The following is a 12,826-nucleotide window of genomic DNA, read 5'->3' as shown; positions in this document are numbered from 1 at the left end:
TGTTATGCAGCTCCTCTCTTCCCACTAGACAAACCCACTGCAGCAGTAGCAGCTGTGTACATCTGGTCTAATCTAGCTCTAGCCCCAGTGCTGCTAACCCTCATGCAGAGGAAGAGATGGTGGGGGTGCTGCTCTGATTGCTGCATCTCCCACTGTTCAGGCCCAGCAGGCAGGTGGTTGGCTATCTGTCTTCACTCACGTCCTCACGGAGTTGCCAGCTCTGTGGACCAACACACCACAATGAGACGAGCAACAGGATGCGCCTCAGGCGCCGTCACATCCAGCCAACACAATGCAACACCCACCCAGCAAAGCTATAGTCTCTCCCTCTCTCTCTCCTCTCCCCATGACTCGGCACCACCGACACTCTTGCACAATGCAGGAGGGGAGAGCTGTCTGAATTTGGAACACTTGACTTGTAGGACCTCTTTGGATTCCTCAATGAGCATTGACTCAGTGTGCAGAAATAGCCTGACTAAAGTATGAATGACTGCATGACGTGGAAATAACGTTGATTCAACCAGTGTCTGCCAGTGGGAAATGTCTGAATTTGTCATGCATAGTTGCTATGTTTTAATATGCAGCACTCTATTGGGTTATCTTAAATCAGAGCAGTAAATGATAACTTAATTAAATAGCAGAACCTCGGTAAGGGTTTCTTAAAAAGCACGGTTATTTCTGCAGCAGTGGTCCATGTGACAGTGGCCCTATATTATCCCAGTGATCAGTGTGAGAACGGCCATTTTGATATATATCCCCTCTGGCTTTACTGCATTCAGAGAGTAGACATAGCGTCCGTATGATCTGTGACGCGCTGACTCAGCACGTTAAGTGAAACCCCACACATATTCTCCCAAAGCCTTCAGCTCTCTCCTCTCTCTCCTCTTGGTACTTTCCAGACTTCTCTCTCTCTTTGCGCCTGTGAAAAGCCCCATAATGTTTGTTGGCATGGGGCGTTGGGATGGGCTGGAGAGGGTGGTCGAGCCGTGTCAGTGACAGAGATGGTCTGTCGGATCCTGGCTGTCTGAGAGAGTGGGAACTGAGCATCTGAGAGGGGAGGGGAGAGTGTAGAGAATCAGGCTCTGGCCACAACTGCCCCTCTGCCCTGGCCCTGCAGCTTTCCATTGGTTCACACTCCAATCTAATAGCCTGGACCATCGCTTACCCCCCTGGGGGTTAAGGACACAATTTCCCACCTTTGATTTTGTGAGGAAAGGCCAGCATTCTGGGGAGAGGGCGTTTAACCTTTGGGAGATGGATAATCAAGCTGCTCTATCGATTTGCTTAGCTAAGAAATGGTGCTTATTTTCTTCGATTAGATGGGAGAGCATGGAGGATTCTCTTTTCTCAGCTAGCGGTTGCTCCTGTCAATTGCTCTCAACCTGAAGCCTCCTTTGTAAGCCAATGTTTATTGTATTTATTGGTGATGATATACTACTCTGATGCTTAGCTCCCCCTGTATGGCCTTATTTGCTCCATTCTTACGTAACACTGAAGTAAATTAGATACGGCCAATTCTGAAGGTCGTGGGCCTTTTGCTCTGTAGTCTTCTCCTTGCTTTATTATTCTCTTTTTAACTTCAAGTCCTGTTCCAGGCTAAACGAGCGGAGGTGTGTGCCTGTCAGAGTTACTCTGAGCAGATATAATGCTATTTAAATGCTAATGTGATAAGAGGAGCAAAACTACCTTTATTCATACTCTCTGCACAGCGCCTGGGCAGGAGTACGGGGCAAGAGCCCTTAATATATGACTGACACGCTCTCTCTCTCTCTCTAGCCTCCTGCATGTCAGAGTTCCAGCACTTGGGGGGTGGGGGTTCTTGGAGTGTTGAAAATATTGGACTGGTGGCTCTGTGCCAAGTGTGGAGCCAGACATGATCAGTAGATTTTTTTTCAGTTTTATTTATATTTTATTTAACCCGGTGAGTTGACTGAGAATACATTCTCATTTACAGCAGTGACCTGGGGAGGTCACAAAACATACTGACTGGTTTTCTGGCCTATCTAATGTGACCACCATTTGCCTCATGCAGCGCGACAGATCTTATTCGCATAGAGTTGATCAGGATGTTGCGTGTGGCCTTTTGAATGTTGTCCCACTCCTCTTCAATGGCTGTGCGAAGTTGCTGGATGTTGGCAGGAACTGTAGCATGCTGTCGTACACGTCGACCCAGAGCATCCCAAACAATGCTCAATGGGTGACATGTCTGGTGAGTAAGCAAGCCCATGGAAGAACAGGGACATTTTCAGCTTCCAGGAATTGTGTACAGATCCTTGTGACATGGGGCAGTGCATTATCATGCTGAACCATAGTGGTGGATGAATGGCATGACAATGGGCCTAAGGATCTCGTAACGGTACCTCTGTGCATTCAATTTGCCATCGATAAAATGCAATTGTGTTCATTGTCTGTAGCTTATGCTACATCTGTAGCTTATGTTGACATCAGCAAACTACTCACCCACACGATGCCATATGTGGTCTGCGGTTGTGAGACGTAAAATGATGTTGGAGGCAGCTTATGGTAGTGGAATTAACATTAAATTCTCTGGCAACATCTCTGGTGGACATTCCTGCAGTCAGCATGCCAAATACACTCTCTCTCAAAACTTGAGAGATCTGTGGCATTATGTTGTGTGACAAAAATGCACATTTTAGAGTGCCTTTTATTGTCCCCAGCACAAGGTTCACCTGTGTAATGATCATGCTGTTTAATCAGCTTCTTGATATCCCACACCTGTCAGGTGGATGGATTATCTTGGCAAAGGAGAAATGCCCATTAACAGGGATGTAGTTTGTGCACAGCAATTGCATATGAACAATTTCTGAGATATTTTATTTCAGCTCATGAAACATGGGACCAACACTTGCATGTTGCAATTCATATTTTTTGTTCATTTTCGACCAAGTTCAATACATTTAGTGGAAAATCAACTAAATGTATTGAACTTGGTCGAAAATGCATTCATTTCCCCAATACTATCATAAAACATTAACAAAATGCATCAGTGATTCATATTTTCCATCAACTTTCTCTAAATCATCAATCTTTGCTGCAGTATTCATCATTCAGCCTCTGAGACCGATGCAGAAGCAGATGTCATAGATACTCGCCCGTTTGGAGAGCACTTGCTGGAAGGATGCTTGCTCATAGAGAGATGTCGTAGGAGTTGCTTTCAAAATCCTCTATTCCTTTTCTTTCCCATTATGTGAAACAGGAAATCTCTATACTGGCAGAGGAGAGAGAGAGAGAGAGACAGAGGATGAGTCTGTCACTGTATGGAGTATAATCCTGGGGAATGGCAAAACTCTGGCGGAGGATCATTTATTCAACTTGTCTCTCAGAGATTCTTTGTGGAAGAGTCAACTTCAGACATCACTGCATCCTTTCACACAGCAGTAGCCGTGTTGTCATCCTCTGGACGGCAGGTAGCGGTTAAGAGCGCTGAGCCAGTAAACAAAAGATTGCTGATTTGAATCTCTGGGCTGGCAAGGAGGATTTTTTTTAATTCTGCTCTTGAGCAAGGCAGCACCAACAACTGCTCCCTCTGATTCAGAGGCGTTGGGTTATATGCTGCGGAAGACTTCGGTTGAATGCATTCAGTTGTGCAACTGACTAGGTATACCCTTTCCCTTCTGTCTGTAGAAGGAAACGCACAGAGTTGAACCAAACTGCCATAACCCAGAGAGAAGGTTAGACCTGAGTTGCCATTGCTGTAGCAGTACGTTGTTTTTCTTTTTGGCGGCATTCAACATTTTCCTCTCTCAGTTTTGTTTGACGGCATGATTCTGAATTACACAACTACGGAGTTTCACTTATCCACTTTCTGTTTCCCTTTAGCTCTCCTTATACTAGATATATTTAGCATGGTTGTGTAGACAAGGCCCACCTAGTGGAACATGTCCCACATAAGAAATGCATTACATTCATACTGATGGATATTTACAGCAGCACGGCTGCTGGTCCCACAGCTCCTTGTATTGCTCCAGGCGCCAATAGCAGAGACTAAGAATAAAGACCGTAAATTCCTGTTAAAGTATGATAGAATGATATAATATAAATGACAGAGTATGGACTACACTCTTAGGGGGGGGAAAAAGGTTCCATCTAGAACCTAAAACGGTTATTCGGCTTTCCCCATAGGAGAACCCTTTAAAGAAGCATTTTTGGTTCCAGGTAGAACCGTTTTTGGTTCCATGTAGAACCCTTTCCACAGAGGGTTCAACATGGAACCCAAAAGGGTTCTCCTATTGGGACAGCCAAAGAACCCTTTTTCAACCCTTTTTTCTAAGAGTGTACTGTATTGGTTAACTCCGGCCCTTGTTGGCCATAGATCCCGAAATGCTTTCCGCTTGGTCCCTTCTCTCATATAATCCTCCATATGTGTCGCTTCCAATAAAAAAAAATCAGCATCCATCCCCGCCTCTGATTTTTGTTTGTTTGACTTTCAATTTCTATGGTTTTCTCGTGAAATATAGTATCTCCTTTACTTTATGGGGTTACAGTTTGAGTGGAAGTGCAGGAGTTTATGGGCTGTGTAGTTGACTGGAGGATTGCTGCCTGGAAGAGGCTTGCTTTTGTTCTTAATATATTTACATGGTGTTTACTGTCAAATAAATGAAATATGACCGGTCTAACTCTTTATGACCAAACACACAATACTTTATGGCTAGGAACCCTTTGTTTCATTGTTATATTTGGCCTGATTGTCATGTTCTGTGTGTGATGAGTTTAGGAAAGTATTGTTCATTTCTAATAACACTCAGTCAGGGTTTGTAACATTTCATTGTTGTTGATTCAATGGACTGAACTTGCGTTCTTGGACAGAAATTCAATAAACAGTTCATCTGAAGAGTCCTTTTTACAGAAAGGTGAAAATAAGACTTTGTGTCATTCTGCGTCCGCTGATGCTATTCCATTCATGTTCTATGGTCTTTGTCTTGTGACCCTTTTGTCTATGTTTTATTCAAGTGGAGGGCATGTGCAATTAGAGTGAAATAATGGTGTTGGGTTGTCTAAATAGAGCAAAGCTTTCCTCTGGTTAAGTTGAATGCGGTGGCGAGGTGGGCTGGGATGTCCGCCTTTGGTGACAGATCAAAGAGAATGTGGTTTTAATCTAGTGATGCGGTGGGGGCCGTGCACAGATGCACCTCAAAGCGCTCTCGTCAGGGCTTTGACGGATGACATCGCCGCTCCAGAATGATAGGCTATTATTTCACTTTGCCTTGGATAAATGGCAATGCTAGCTGCTACCTGTCCCCCTCACCTTCCCTCGCCTCGCAGCCTGGCACCAACAGACAGACAGGGGAGGGAGGGAGTTGGGAATAAGAGGCCTGAGCTCTGTGGGACTGTGCCATTTTGTGATCATACTTTCTCTTTTTCCACCTTGTTGTTCTGGGTGACTGAGGACAATGTGCTGCTGTAGTGACAATGACATTTGATAAGCGGCTTATTTGATAATGTGTCTTTCTCTCTCTCTCTCTCTCTCTCTCTCTCTCTCTCTCTCTCTCTCTCTCGCTCTCTCTCTCACACAAACACACACACATACAAACACACACACACACAAACACAGACCAGCAGTATTCATGGTCTCCCTCTCAGCACTTCGATGAAGAAAGCAACTCCCCTCCTCCACCCAGGAACATGAAGGCTCTATCGGGCGGGCGGCCCAGCCAGCTCCAGATCACCTCGGCTCACACCTGCGGCCTGGCCGACTGCGAACACTCCCTGGACCACCATGACTCCCGCACTCCCTCTTACCTCCTCAGCCCCACAGAGAGCTGTCCCATGGAGCACCGTCGCTGCTCTCCCCATAGCTCCATCCACTCTGAGTGCATGGCGATGCCCGTCTCCGTCTCCATGGCCAACACAGACCACTCCATCTCCAGCAGCACCTTTCCCAGGATGCATTACAGTTCCCACCACGACGGCAGCGGGTCACGGGACAGTGGTGGTGGTGGAGGAGGTGGTGGGGGCGGATCACGGGATCGAGATGAGTGTGGCTCGTCGCACGGCGGCAGCGGTAAGATGAACAGAATCCCGGCCAACCTGCTGGACCAGTTTGAGAAGCAACTTCCGTTACATCGCGACGGCTTCCACACACTGCAGTACCAGAAGACGCACACCACCACCACGGAGCAGCGCAACGAGAGCCCAGGGAGGATCCGACACCTGGTCCACTCTGTCCAGAAGCTCTTCACCAAGTCCCACTCCCTGGAGGGCTCGTCCAAGATGAACGGCACCAAGGGGGACTCGCACCGGGAAGGCTCCCACCACCACCATCCCAACCACCATGGACACCACAAACACAGCAAGCGCAGCAAGAGCAAAGAGCGTAAGTCATCAGACAGCAGCGGGAAGCAGCGCTCCGGGGTGGCGGGCTGGTGGAGCTCGGACGATAACCTGGACAGTGACAGTACGTACCGGACGCCCAGTGTCATGTCTCGCCAACAGGTGGACCACATCAGCCACTGCTACCCCGACTCTGTCCACAGCCACTACGGGGACCTGTCGCTCAAGACCTCCAAGAGCAACAACGATGTGAAGTGTTCCGCGTGTGAGAACGTGGCCATGGCTCCTGAAGGGAAGTTCATGAAGAGGAGCTCCTGGTCAACGCTGACTGTCAGCCAGGCCAAGGAGGCCTACAGGAAGTCTTCCCTAAACCTGGAGAAACCCATGACGCCCACAGACCTCAAGCCCAACCTCAGGCCCTGCCACTATCTACAGGTGAGTCACTCGTATAATCCTAATATGTCCGTTGCTGGAGCCATGTTGCTGGAACCACAGTAATGTTATAGATAGGCAGAGAGATGGATGGGATTGGCAGAGAAGCAGACAGATATGTACAGTACGGACAGACATAGGTCCGCTGGTAGGCTGATTCAGTGAAGCTACTGAAGAGATGATTTATTGTCATTAGCAGTCAGTGTAGAACCGAAGACCAGCTAGGCTACATGCTAACACTCAGAAACACTGCAACCAATGAGGCTCGTTGATTAGCACTCATCTCAGTAAGCCTGCCGTTAACATGGCCTTCCATCCTATCAGCGGCTTATATTCAATAGACAGTGAGTCCAGACAGTTACTATGATGTTGTTTGTCTCAGCTGGACTTCTGATAGTTCTGAGATTTAATCACTTGTATTTCCCTGTCCAGGATATGAATCACCTGTCAGGGGATCAGCAGAGTAGTAGCAGTGAAAGGGACGGCACAGTGGGAGCAAATCAATTACTGTATCAATTAATGACACCAGTGACAAGTCGGGAGTGCAAAGAAAAGAATCGGGATCAATGCCGATTTGAGCTTGTTGTCGTGCTGTTTCTCCAAGCTCCAGTTGGTCTGTATCGGTGTGTGAGAGCACTTAGTTCATGGCCAGGATCCGCTTGGTGGGAAACCCTGGTGGATTGTGGTGAGCGGCATTAAGATCAGTTCAAAGGGAATCAGCATGTTTGTAGTTGATGGTCCAGGGGTTTTATGTTGGGGTTGTTGTAGTAAAGGGTAGGCCATTTGCTTGGGAATGGCAAGTCCCTTACCAACTGCACTCTGAAATAACTATGTATATCAAACAATGGTATTTGTGTATGATCAAAGCCCTTAAGACAATGAAAAGTACATGTTTTACAGTAAACATGCAACCCATGAGGTATGATCTGCTGATAATCTCAGGGAACATTGAGTGGGCTACTGCCTGGAGCTAAAACCACGTGAACTCCTCAACACTCAGCGAAACACTCCTCAGGGACGCTCCATGAAGTGGAAGGTGGTGAAAATGTTAGATGCTGTCTTAAATGGACAAGAGGTACATTACTCAACCCACCCACCATTCTAATGGGGAGTCCGGCATTGTGTCTGACTATTAGCTGACGTAAACAGAAAAACAGGAGCATGTGGTCTGTGACTAATTCCAAGCAACTGTACATAAAGCACTTTTAAAGGTGATGAACTCCAAACAACGTTGGGGCCTTAGAACCTCTACTCTCTTATCTCTCTAAGTGTACTAAGCTCTCTCTGAGACAATGATGATAGGAGACGGTAATGTATTCTTCATCTGTTCATTAAATGGGGTGTCTGAACGACCATAAACACGTTGGTCGTTCTATAAATAGCCTGGCCCATTCTATTGGTTGTCTGCCGCAGGGCTATTTTGAGTCTCGGTTGTCAATCGGCCACGGGTGACGCATTTCCCCTGGGGATTGGTGCCCTCTCTCAGAGGTGAGCTAGCTACCAGGGAGACAGGGGGAAATAAACAGACTATTCTGGTCTCTGGCTGCTGGCTGACTGGCTGTCTGTCTCACTGTCTGTCTCTATCTCTCTCCCTTTCCTTATCAACAGGAGCAGTGAGTCAGGCAGATTGAGTTGTTAGAACATTACTATAACTTTAGGCAACATCCTGTTGCTGTTCTGCTTTGTTTTCCTATTATGGTTTTAGGGTGCAATCCTATAGATTAAATGAGGAAGACACATTTCGGTTGAAGGCATTCAGTTGTGCAACTGACTATGCATCCGGTTTTCCTTTCCCTATAAAGATAGTTGTTGTTGTTTGCTTTTGTGGGAGGTGAGGTGTTTGTGGCACTCCTTATGGTTTGATGTGCTGGCAAGGGTATTATAGTTTTGTGTTTTAAATTATTTTAAAAATCATTTCTCAAAAACTTTTATTAGAAATTCGGGTTTAGTTTCCGTTAGTTTGCAGACTTGATTTACTGGTTTATATTCCGTTTTGGTTTGAAAGTAACATTTATATTTTGTTTTTATTTTATTTCAGTGTTAGGAACAGAATGTGGCCTATGCGTGGGAGGCTAGTCTTGTGGACTTGCCAGACTCAATGAATAACTGAACCAAAGCTTTGTCTCTTTTTTAATAGTCATTGGAATGAGGCAGGTTGCATGCTCATTTAAAGCCAGGGGGGAAGTAAGCCGGTACGGTCCGGTACGGTGTAGGCCTACTGGCAAAAGAGATAGTGGCAGTATGTTGTACCGGTAAAACTTGAGCCTCTCTCTATAATTAAAACAAAGATGGAAAGAAAACTGCTATTATACCGCCTGGCAGCCACTTGAGAAATTACTTTAGAGCAGATGGTATGAACTCCAAAATGTGGTGTATACCAAAATGTGGTGTATACCAAAATGAGGTGTATACCAAAATGCGGTGTATACCAAAATGTGGTGTATACCAAAATGCGGTGTATACCAAAATGTGGTGTATACCAAAATGCTGTGTATACCAACATGTGGTGTATACCAAAATGCGGTGTATACCAAAATGTGGTGTATACCAAAATGCGGTGTATACCAAAATGCGGTGTATACCAAAATGCGGTGTATACCAAAATGCGGTGTATACCAAAATGCGGTGTATACCAAAATGCGGTGTATACCAAAATGTGGTGTATACCAAAATGCGGTGTATACCAAAATGCGGTGTATACCAAAATGCGGTGTATACCAAAATGCGGTGTATACAAAAATGCGGTGTATACCAAAATGCGGTGTATACCAAAATGTGGTGTATACCAAAATGCGGTGTATACCAAAATGTGGTGTATACCAAAATGCGGTGTATACCAAAATGCGGTGTATACCAAAATGTGGTGTATACCAAAATGCGGTGTATACCAAAATGCGGTGTATACCAAAATGCGGTGTATACCAAAATGCGGTGTATACCAAAATGTGGTGTATACCAAAATGTGGTGTATACCAAAATGCGGTGTATACCAAAATGCGGTGTATACCAAAATGCGGTGTATACCAAAATGCGGTGTATACCAAAATGCGGTGTATACCAAAATGCGGTGTATACCAGAATGTGGTGTATACCAAAATGTGGTGTATACCAAAATGTGGTGTATACCAAAATGTGGTGTATACCAAAATGCGGTGTATACCAAAATGCGGTGTATACCAAAATGTGGTGTATACCAAAATGTGGTGTATACCAAAATGTGGTGTATACCAAAATGCGGTGTATACCAAAATGTGGTGTATACCAAAATGTGATGTATACCAAAATGCGGCGTATACCAAAATGTGGTGTATACCAAAAGGTGGTGTATACCAAAATGTGGTGTATACCAAAATGCTGCAGTGTGGTTTGAGGGGAACACAAACATTTTGAGAAAGTAGAGATCACTAGTCGGGACCGAGACATGCGCGGACACCAGTGGATACAACAATCAATTCAGGCTACAAGTTTGCCTAATGACAATCAACGAATGTCATTACACTTCTTGGTATTTTAATAGATGCCCCTTTTCATTCATCAAATGACAGGTGCAAAGAGCACTGTTTTAGATGCTGGAATTATCTTAGAGTGGATGAACATGCGCAGGTAACCTGCTTATCAAGTGATTTGTTTGACAATCAATGAAAACAACATGCCAGGTTGTGTTCGTGCCACATTTAAAGGTAAAACATTTTTACAGTTAAATGACATGGCTTTACTGCTAGGCCCACACATTTATTTCACACATTTTCACATATAGGAACATCAACTCAAATGTTATTTGTCACATGCAGTGAATACAACAGGTGTAGACTTTACTGTGAAATGCTTACTTACGAACCCTTTCCCAACAATGCAGAGTTACAAAGTAAGAAAGGACATTTAAGAAAGGAAATAGTAACACACTAAAATGCCATACTGGGGGGGAAAAATTGTATCTACTTTCACCCAGGTCTAAAGCACACTGTTAAAGTCTGTTGTCCTCGGGAAGAGGTTGCCGTTTGCATTGTCTACGTGCAGCTAGCTGGTGGCTGTCTCACTTTGTATTTTTCCTTTCATTGTTTGAATGCTTCTTTGTGGTGTTCAGGTGAACTTCAAGTGAACTTCCTTTGATCTCCATACCACACCTGTACCATCTTCTAACACAACAATACATTTACTTTTGTCTGTCACAGCAATGTCATCAAAATAATAATAAGGCGACCATAGGAAGTGTTGGCTTTGGGGATGACCAGTGAAATATACCTGCTGGAGCGCGTGCTACAGGTGGGTGTTGCTATGGTGACCAGTGAGCTGAGATAAGGCGGGGCTTTACCTAGCAAAGACTTATAGATGACCTGGAGCCGGTGGATTTGGCGACGAATATGTAGTGAGGGCCAGCCAACAACAGGTCGCAGTGGTGGGTAGTACTGTATATGTGCAAAACGGATGGCACTGTGATAGACTACATCCAGTTTGCTGAGTAGAGTTTTACGAGGATATGTTTGGCAGCATGAGTGAAAGAGGCTTTGTTGCGAAATAGGAAGCCAATTCTAGATTTTCTAGAATTTTGGATTGGAGATGCTTAATGTGAGGAGAGTTTATAGGCTAACCAGACACCTAGGTATTTGTAGTTGTCCACATATTCTAAGTCAGAACCGTCCAGAGTAGTGATGCGAGATGGGCGGGCGGGTGCAGGCAGCGATCAGTTGAAGAGCATGCATTTGGTTATACTAGCGTTTAAGAGCAGTTGGAAGCTAAGGAAGGAGTGTTGTATGGCATTGAAGCTCATTTGGAGGTTTGTTAGCATAGTGTCCAAAGAAGGGCCAGATGTATGCAGAATGGTGTCATCTGCGTAGAGGTGGATCAGGGAATCACCAACAGCAAGAGCAACATCATTGATATATACAGAGAAAAGGGTCTGCCTGAGAATTGAACCCTGTGGTACCCCCATAGAGACTGCCAGAGGTCCGGACAACACACCCTCCGATTTGACACACTCAACTCGATCTGAGAAGTAGTTGGTGAACCAGGCGAGTCAGTCAAATCAAAATCTAATTTATTTGTTACATACACATGGTTAGTAGATGTTAAAGCGAGTGTAGCGAAATGCTTGTGCTTCTAGTTCCAACAATGCAGTAATAACCAACGAGTAATCTAACCTAACAATTCCAAAACTGCTACCTTAAACACACAAGTGTAAAGGGATAAAGAATATGTACATAAAGATATATGAATGAGTGATGGTACAGAACGGCATAGGCAAGATGCAGTAGATGGTATTGAGTACAGTATATAGATATGAGATGAGTAATGTAGGTTATGTAAACAAAGTGGCATAGTTTAAAGTGGCTAGTGATACATGTATTACATAAAGATGCAGTAGATGATATAGAGTACAGTATATACATATACATATGAGATGAGTAATGTAGGGTATGTAAACATTATATTAAGTAGCATTGTTTAAAGTGGCTAGTGATACATTTTCCATCAATTCCCATTATTAAAGTGGCTGGAGTTGAGTCAGTGTGTTGGCAGCAGCCACTCAATGTTAGTGGTGGCTGTTTAACTGTCTGATGGCCTTGAGATAGAAGCTGTTTTTCAGTCTCTCAGTCCCTGCTTTGATGCACCTGTACTGACCTCGCCTTCTGGATGATAGCGGGGTGAACAGGCAGTGGCTCGGGTGGTTGTTGTCCTTGATGATCTTTATGGCCTTCCTGTGACATCGGGTGGTGTAGGTGTCCAGGAGGGCAGGTAGTTTGCCCCCGGTGATGCATTGTGCAGACCTCACTACCCTCTGGAGAGCCTTACGGTTGTGGGCAGAGCAGTTCCGTACTAGGCGGTGATACAGCCCAACAGGAGGCTCTCGATTGTGCATCTGTAGAAGTTTGTGAGTGCTTTTGGTGACAAGCTGAATTTCTTCAGCCTCCTGAGGTTGAAGAGGCGCTGCTGCGCCTTCTTCACCACGCTGTCTGTGTGGGTGGACCAATTCAGTTTGTCTGTGATGTGTACGCCGAGGAACTTAAAACTTACTACCCTCTCCACTACTGTCCCATCGATGTGGATAGGGGGGTGCTCCCTCTGCTTTTTCCTGAAGTCCACAATCATATCCTTAGTTTTGTTG

At 45.1% G+C, this 12,826-nt stretch overlaps 1 protein-coding gene across 1 annotated transcript in view; it reads left to right on the top strand.

Annotated features, from left to right (window-relative positions):
• The window catches only part of LOC118368446 (disks large-associated protein 2-like), a 166,183-nt gene that overhangs the window by 110,968 nt on the left and 42,389 nt on the right, over positions 1-12,826 (top strand). Inside the window, exon 3 of the mRNA XM_035752557.2 lies at positions 5,573-6,726. Coding sequence (XP_035608450.1) covers positions 5,644-6,726 — 1,083 coding nt within the window. The 5' untranslated portion in view covers positions 5,573-5,643. The remainder of the gene's footprint in view (positions 1-5,572; positions 6,727-12,826) is intronic.

Source organism: Oncorhynchus keta, chromosome 35 (genome assembly GCF_023373465.1).
Source record: "Oncorhynchus keta strain PuntledgeMale-10-30-2019 chromosome 35, Oket_V2, whole genome shotgun sequence".
NCBI lineage: Eukaryota > Metazoa > Chordata > Actinopteri > Salmoniformes > Salmonidae > Oncorhynchus > Oncorhynchus keta.
The sequence above is the reverse complement of the archived record's forward strand: the minus strand, read 5'-3'. Positions and strand labels throughout refer to the sequence as shown.